We start from the raw sequence: 8,869 nt of genomic DNA on the forward strand, positions 1-8,869 counted from the left end.
TTAAGCAGATAACTACTAAAGAAGACACTACTCATCCCCATACATTTCAATAGTTTAATGGATATCTCATAGGTTTTGTTATCTTAATCCTTTAAGAGGCAGCGAGATTTAAAAGAAAGGTACCTTGTCCATGACTAGGGCATCAGAACCATTTACAGCAGTCTTGCATAACCATTACATTGCAAGGAATTATAGCAGCTTAAGACAGACCTTAGATGTATGGATTATAGAGATATGAGAAATGTTACATGTAAAAGCTTTTCCAAAGCAGAAGCCTTAGCACTGACAGGTAAATGCATCTGAGAAAAAATACATTAAAGTGCTACCCTCCCTAGCACTGATAAATAAATACGTTCTGAAAAACAAAATCAGTGTATTTATTTTGTATTTCCTAGCTTAGTGCAATAATGAAGTTGCAATAGCTTCATAACTAAGCAGAGTCTCTACCTCTAATATTGTCTCCTTTTTTTGCCCTATAGGAGAAAATACATCATGATTTTTTCCCAAACAGCAATGGTGTGCTTTATCTACATGTTATCTAAACTATGCTATGAAGCTTTTTGCTTCATTCCACTTTATAATGAAATGTCAAAGCTGTAGATTTTTCTTCTTCTAAGATGATGTATGGCTGCCACAGGCCAAGTCCTGCTTTCGGCATCATTCAGTCAGGCTGCTGGATTCTTTCTCCTTCATAATTGTCATTTATTATAGAATTGGGAAGAAACCCAAGCTAGACCCCATTTCAGGTTTGTCAGCATGAACTTGAGCGCTTTTGTCCATTGTTCCTCTGAGTTAAACTGGGTTTTAATGGAATAGGACCCACCGTTTCCACCTGTATCTTCAATCTTGCCCTTTTCCACATCCATTCTGTGGAAAAACAGATCCTATCAGGCACTGAAATTTCTGGCAGTATTCCAGTACTGTTTCAACAGTAGCCACCTATCCGAGACAATCTCACTCCAAGACCACTAAATATGGTAGCTTGTTAGGGCATCAGGACTTTAAAGAACCACGATAATTCAGCTATTGTTATATTGTGTTAAAAACAGAAAAGCAAAACTTCTGATATACGTGAGATACCTTGAAATTAATAGCATCTAATGCAATTACAGTGGGACCTCAGGTCACGAACACTTCTGTTCATGAACAATTCGGTTCACGAACAGCACCGTTCACAAAATTTTGCTTCCGTTCGCGAACTCCACATCGGGTGACGAACAGGATCCGCGGCCATTTTCCCTGCTGTGACACATGGTCGTGGGCTCCTGTAGGGAGGGGGACTCTCCAAACAATAACTGCCTCCCCACCTGCCTTCCTGTCCTCCACGCCAGAAGTCGCCTCGAGCAAGGTTAGTGTTCTCTCTCTTCGTACTGTACTGTACTGTACTTTGTTTCATATTTTTGTGGTTTAAAAAAAAAACATGGTTCAGAACGGATTAACCGTATTTACATTGAACCTTGTGGGAAAATTTGATTCGGGTCGTGATCAGAATCGCAGAACGAATTAAATTCGTGACCCGAGATACCACTGTATATACATACTTTAGTAAGAGCTACATAATTTAGATTAACCAGACAGAATTTAAATGTTTCTGGGAAAAAGAAACCTATCTATTTTCTGAACCATTGACATTTACCTGTAAGGTAAACAGAAACGTGTCTCGCCCTTTTCTACTTCCTCTTTGAACTGTTGTACACAGTCTAGAAATGCCACCATTGCATGGTCAAATTTGTTGTCCCAGAAGAATCGCAAGCCTCCTGAACAGTAGAGAGGCAACTCCTTGAAGACATAAATGCAGATATTAGAAACACAAGGAATTGCCCTACAGTTTTACAATACTTTTGATGAAGCTGCTTTGCCTTTTTAGTCAATAAAATGTATCCATTATATCTTAGGTAGCATAAATCAGCTTTTTGTTTATTACTGCTCCCCTAAACCAAGTCCAGGATACAGGAAACAAGAAGATAAAGAGAGCTACTGTTACGTTGTTGCTTAACAAATTTCTCCCCAAACTTAGCCTCTTTCTTTTGTTAGAAAGAAAGTGTTTTTTCAGTGAGCATCTAGGGCACTTTAAAATACAAATAAATAGCAGCGCCTGCTCCCTTATGGGATTCAGGTTCACTGATTTTTCACTCAATTTCTAAACCAACTATAAGAAAATAAATCCTAATGAAAATATCCTTTTGATCTGAGATGGGGAACTATGGACTATTCAGATTTTCTTCCTACTATAGTTTGGCCACGAGGAGAATGAATGACCACTCCCCACCTGGAAAATACGAATCTGTCAGACAAGTTGGCCAGATGGAGCCTACCTTATCATTCATTCATTACATTTGTGTCTCTTGCATGGCTGGAGTTGATGCCCAGTCCAAAACGTCTAGAGGGCACTAGGCAGTCTACCCCAGGGTAAAAAAAAAATATATATATGGCTATTTCATTAGCCTAAAAAATGTTATCAGCTAAATCATTCTATATTATTTTATTTATTTAGCATCCCATTTTCCCATCAACAAATACTACTCAGGGAGGCAAAATATTTCAACATGTTGAAAGTGGAATAACCAAACCATGCTTATAAACTTGGGGCAACCTAGATTTTTTTAGAATTCACCATATAAAGAATTCCTCAAAATTGCCTTCATCAAATTTTCTAGAGGCTGTCCTGAACTGACTAGTCTCTTCTGAGTCTTAAATAGATACAGCACTTTAGAAATCCAAAATGAAAGAGAGGGATTCTAGGAAGCCAAAATGTGAGAACATCTCTTACCTTGGATTTGTCTGTAAGAGACTCTAAATAAGAGTGATTTCCATACGGAATAAGGCGGTACCTGCAAGAGAAAGCCACTTAAGAATCATTTGACTAAAAAGTGTGGTATAACCTTCTAAACCAGCAAATAAGTTAAATAATCTTGCCATTCCTATGGCTGACAAAGGGAGGGGTGGCTTGTTGTCTCCATATCTACCTTTGAAAGATCAGGCCCATCTTGTTGGCAAGGGCATGAAGCAGCAGAACGGTCTGCCCCCAGGCTGCGTTGATCTCATTCCATTCCACAGGGACGCTTGGGAGGCGGCCTAGACGAAAGTTGTTTATTGTGCCAAACTGCCCGCTATGCCTATGCAAGAAGAAGTCTAATCAGCTAGCTTCTGAGGGAATAAGAAATATCTTAAGAGTACAAGGAAGTCTTCTTCGAGCAGTTTTTGGACAATTATCCAAAACTAAAGTGATTTTCCAAAAAACAAACACCAAGATCCATAGCTTTTATGAACATCTGTCTGTAGCACAGGAAGTCAGCCTGGTGTTCCCCAGATTATTTAAAGTTTAACTCTGTGAGCCCCAGTCAGTTTGGCAAAGGACTGTGGAACTTTAAAACAAGGATGGAAGGCTCTTGGACAAGATCCCTTTGTGAAGTATTACTAATTTGTTATCATCGAAAAATACTACAGAGAGTACCCCCCCCAAAAAGGGGGGATAACATCTTCATTAAAGAACTTATTTATTCATGGTGAGTGGCCCAAGGCTCTCAAGGAAGAGCTGCTACTTAAAAAGTGGAAAATAAGAATCCAACCAAGACTGAATAAACTGAAGACACAGTATTCAGTTAGACTTCTACAACAAGCTTAAATTGAAACTGTCATACTCTCTCTAATACTGACCAGAATCATCTGGATTTCCAAACCTTGCAGAGCCTGAATGACCAAATATGGGCACTGTATGTATACAACAACTTAAATGCATTTTCCTCCATCCAGATTCAACTACTGATACTCCACTACATTTCTGCCCACCCGCACCCCAATCTATCCAAACTCCTTGTCTTACCAGATATGGAAAGTAGCATTGAATACGTTGGTTTTCTTTAGCTTATCCAGCTGCATTTGGGCATAACGCATTTGATTATCAACACTTTTCAGTTCATCATCCAGTTCTAGTTGCTGCCGCTTGAATTCACTGTATTCCTTCTGATACCTCCAGGAAGCATCAAGGGAACAAAGTTATTTCTCTGTGAGGACACTGTCCCTCCCTAAAATCATTAAAGATTCGGCACATGGAACAGTGCTGGATCCAAAAAAACAAATTCTTAGGAGGGAGAAAAGGATAGGCTTCAAAAATGATCAGATGAATTAGAAATCAACTTCATGAGAATTAATTTGGATAGAAAAACATAGTTCCTATTTAGGGCTAGACAGCTGGCATAAAAACAGGTGGCTTATCTATGAACAGCACACTGTACTTCTTTCCTAACTGATTTATGAAGCTATATTTAATTTCTCTGAGCTTTACTATCAAGTACTTAACATAGCTAGAGTAAGTGAGCTATAAGGGTATTAAAGCTAATGTGAAAAATAAAAGGGATATGTCTGAAAGGGATAAGGAGAAAACAAAGTGCAACAGAGATGTGGTAAGCAACAGCTAGGAAAGCAGCATTAAAAAAAAGGGAAGATGTTTACCACAGGCAGAAAGAAAAAAATGGGGGGGGGGAAGCCACCAGTAAATATGAGAACTTGGCTATGAACTTCAACAACATATCTATCCAGAAAAATACAAGTTGGGAATATTGTTAGTAGCAAGACTTCGCACTCACTCAGCTTCCTCCTGATCCAGCCTCTCAGCCTCAGTTTTAACCTTCTCAAAATCTTCAGCCATTGCCTTGCGCTTTTGCTCTACTTCCTCCAACTCCTCAATCAGCCTCTCTTCCTCAAGAGCAAATTCCTTCAGTTCCAACTGCAATTTCTCCTTGTCATCTTCAGTCATTTGCTCCAGGATTTCAAGGCATTTCCTGCAAAGAACACCCATTCATAAGTGACTTCATGGGGTGGCAATGAGCCATGCTGAACACTCAAACCCCACTTTCTTTCAGAATAATGCACCCTGAAACCCAGCCGGTTGCCTCTGAGTATCAAATGTGTGTACCTGTAGTTCATTCTATTTTAAAATAGAAATTGAATTGCCACAGCTTGAGTACATACATGAGACAAGCACACGGTACCTTCTTCATTGAAAATTATTTCAGTGAACAAAGGTAGAATTATGTTTCTTTATTCTGTCAACAAGATAGTGTAGCACTTCTGATATCTATTCTTACTCACTTATAGTTCTGGCATTCATTCTCTGTGATATTGAGCTGTGTGTCTAACTGGTCCAGAAGTGTATCAGTGCATTCTTCACATAGAGGATGATCCACATCTGTTTGGCCAGACATGATGTCAAACAGATCTCCAGTGACCTGGAAGGAAAGAGGAGTTCATTTTAGTAAGGGAAAGAGAAGATACTTCCACAGTTTGTTAAATGAGACAGCAAGTTTCTGTCAAGCAAAACTGTTATTTGTTAGAGCTTTGTCTTGATAAAAAACAAAAACAAGTTTAAAATCATTGCCTTCTGTTCTCCCAAACAATCACTCTTTTCTATGGATTCCCTAAAAGTTGCACAGTACACTCAAGAATAGAAAACAACTTGCCTTGAGTCTTCTGCTGAGATTTTCCATGGTGCCTCCATCAGAGGCCTCTCCAATCAGAGTGAAACTGTTGGCACTTTCTGTTGACATCATCCTGAAAATGCAGCATGATTTTATAAGAGGCATTTTCATGGATTTTCACCAAAAATTCTGACATAAAGCCATAACAGTTTATTTTTTGTCCCATAACCTACTTCCAATTCCTAAATAGTAAATGGTTTTTGTTCTATATACTATATTGAGTACAGAATCTTCAATTTGCAGCCTGAAGCTGCAAGAAAAAAACGCATGAGATGTAAGAAACAGACAGCACAGTTCAAAAGAACAAAGAAGTCTTTGGATCCATTGTACCAGAGAATCACTTGGATTCCATTTAAAAGCCTCTTAGGAAACTATTGCCTTCTTCATTAGAATATACATTAGCTAGTTTATGCAAGTTATCAAGAAACAGGGCCACCTAAACCACCTTTGTAGAATGGTTGCTCTGATCTGCAGGAAAAAAATGGTCAGGAATGAATATATTACTCCTATGGCAGGAATAACAGAGGGATAATTCAGTCTCATTATTATGAGGGGCAAACACAACAAGCTCTTTAAACAATTCCAACCAAACAAACTAGCCTTCCTCAACTTACTGGCTTCCTTATGTTGGACCAACTCCCATAATTCCCAGACTGTTACAAAATTCCTTCTGAAAACTGTTGTCCTATAATAGAGGACCCAATTCAAAATGAACTATTCCCTTTCAGAGAAAGGACACAAGAACTAAAGTACATTTTGCCTTCATCTCCTATAAGTAGGGAGAATTCTTGCTTCTTTTATTATCTTTTGCTCTAGATAACAACATATAGCATTCTTGCTTTACTTGGTAGCTGTGTGTGTGTGTGTATGTGTGTGTGTGTGTATGTATGGAAGGCCCTCCCCCCAAATTAAAATGCAACAGTCTCAGAAAGACTTCAGAGTCACAGTTCGATCAAAATTTCCACCCTCTTAAAGGAGGCACTCACTGCAAATGTACTGGCACAGAGAACATAATATTCAATACCTGGCTGGGGGAATGAATCTTCGGGACACACCATCCTGACGGTTTTCAACAAACACTTCCTAAAACGAAATTTAGCATTAGCATCTTGTGATTCCTCACCAAAGAGAGCTAAATGCACTAGCCCATAAAAAGCTTTTAATAACCTACACTTAAATAAGTTTATGCATTACAAGGAAGATTAAACATCAGGTTTTGCAGAATAAATACCAAGAAAGTAACAATTCCTAATTTTGGCTGGTGTCTAACTTCTAAAGCTGCCTTGCGTTTAATTTAGAATCAGATGCTAACTCTTTACCTCTGTCAAAGTGGTCTCTTCCTCCTGTGCATCACCCAGTTTTGCTGGAGCAGTAGTAAGCAGAGGAGCTAGATAAAAGACAAACAATTACCAAAGAAAAATACAAAGATTTGCATGTAATGCTAAAATCCAACAGAAAACTTACTATATCTGTCCATAATACTTTCCCTTTGAGCTCGTTTCCCAATTCCAAGGACAGGCTCTGCAACACAGCTTAAGATCTGAGAACTGCCTCAGATTAAGCTCTGCTGAAATCCATCATAACAACACTATATTATTGGAAATTCCCAGCAACATTATATTGTACTTCCATTGGATTGTCTCAGCAACTGACAAGTATTTGCACGCACAATGTGGAGTTTGTGACTCACACTGGCTTTCTGCACATTTTTTTTTACCTGTCAATTCTTGGATGGTGACTTTGTCAAGAACTTTGAAAGATGTGTCCAATTTAAGGGGCTGGCTACAACGCTGGCAAACAAAGCTGACCTGCATGGTGCAAGCAGGTGACTTATACCCATCCATACCTGTGAAGATAGAAAGACAGTCACTGATCCCGGAAGCTAAGTACAATGCTTCTAACATTTTGTAGGTGGGTATAACATTTTATATTTGCTATCCAGTTTATGTTTTCTATCTATGTAGTTTTATTATACAGGAGTGGTTACTATTGCCATGCAGCATGAATTGATGCCTCTGCCATTGTCACTAAAGTGATCATCTCCCTCCAGCATCTTCCTGTATTGCTGCTGCCCAATAAAATAACATCATCAAGGAAAACGTTTATCTATGCTGATAATCTATGCTGAGAGTCAACATCAACTTGATGACACATATTGAATCAATCCAAGTAATATGGCTTAGCACCACCATTTCAGCTATAACCCCCAGGGAAATCAGCCAGATGTTCTGATACTAAGTATCTTCAGGAAACAGGAACTGTCCAAACTAGGCTCTACTAATCGAAAAAGCAACCAGGTGTCAGCTCAGTCCTAAACATGTGGTTGGAAAGTGCACTAATCCATGGAACAATATGCTTGTTCATCTTTGAGGTAATGCACAATCTATTCTGCTGCAGCTACTCCTCCAGGAATGAAGGCACTTACTTCCTATGCACAGGACGCATCTGACAGCTTTAATTTCCTTCTCCTGGCCCAGTTTAGACTGAAGCTGGTGGACAAATTATGGCTAGGAATACAAAAAAGTAAACCCCAATGACCTTAGCTGGCATCTACCTTGATTTTATCTTAAATGCCTCCGTCGTTCTCACCTACCTCACCGTCCGACAATGAGCTAGTGTGTTTGCTAAGTGCCCACAACCAGGTTCTCTGACGATACGCGGGATACACAAGCGATATGCATTTAATTTAAAGAGTTTTCCCAGGAACGAACGAAAGCGATCGGCAAAAATCACCGCCAGGCCACCTCTCCCTCCCAGCAAACACCCGGCCCGGCTTCCTCTTCCCCCGAGAGCCCCTTCCCAAGCAACCCCGCCGCCTCTCAAAACTGGCTTCGCAGAAAGTTTTCTCTTCCGGAGAAATCGCACTCCGTGGTCACGCCCGTGGGAGGGGCAGAAACGGGACCGCCTCCTCGCTCCCCTCGGCATCAGAGAGGCGGCTCGGGCCGCCTCGGTGCAGCTGGACCGGGAGCGCTATTGGCAGAGAGTCGCCTCGGCGATGTTTTCTTGTATGCGTGACACGTAACATTTTAGTAGAAACGCAACCCGCCATCCCCATGTTCCCAGTCGAGGGGAAGCCCGTGGTCTGGGGCGCCGTTCCTGTTGGGGCTGCAAACATCTGGCTGGCTCTTTGCTGCCATCTAGTGGCCATACAGATGTTAGTAGCCCTACCATACTTCAGTTTAAAGGCAATAATCAAAAAGAAAACCATGGAAGTTAGGCCATCTCTTGGGAGCAGACGATACTACAGAACACCCGGGTAGAGAAGGAAATAAAACCTAGAATTTTAGACAGCGGAAGATAACCTCTAAGGCCATCCAGATGTTGTTGGAAAAAAGTCACTTTGGACGCGAACTACCCTCAACTTTTTATTTCTATGCTGATTGGTTTCACGT

At 40.3% G+C, this 8,869-nt stretch overlaps 1 protein-coding gene across 1 annotated transcript; it reads right to left on the reverse strand.

Annotated features, from left to right (window-relative positions):
* Positions 1-40: 40 nt before the first annotated feature.
* On the reverse strand, positions 41-8,330 carry BECN1 (beclin 1). Its single transcript, XM_007438736.3, has 12 exons — positions 8,071-8,330; positions 7,195-7,323; positions 6,797-6,864; positions 6,502-6,560; positions 5,460-5,550; positions 5,092-5,228; positions 4,587-4,781; positions 3,824-3,970; positions 2,967-3,116; positions 2,771-2,831; positions 1,637-1,779; positions 41-867 (listed from the first exon to the last, which is right to left on the reverse strand). The coding sequence occupies exons 2-12, from the start codon at positions 7,319-7,321 to the stop codon at positions 699-701; spliced, it is 1,347 nt and encodes a 448-aa protein (XP_007438798.1). The 5' UTR covers positions 7,322-7,323; positions 8,071-8,330; the 3' UTR covers positions 41-698.
* Between the last annotated feature and the right edge of the window lie 539 nt (positions 8,331-8,869).

The sequence above is a fragment of the Python bivittatus genome, unplaced genomic scaffold (genome assembly GCF_059951505.1).
Source record: "Python bivittatus isolate LINGU-HERP-01145 unplaced genomic scaffold, Pbiv_v1 ctg000410_np1212, whole genome shotgun sequence".
Classification (NCBI taxonomy): Eukaryota; Metazoa; Chordata; class Lepidosauria; order Squamata; family Pythonidae; genus Python; species Python bivittatus.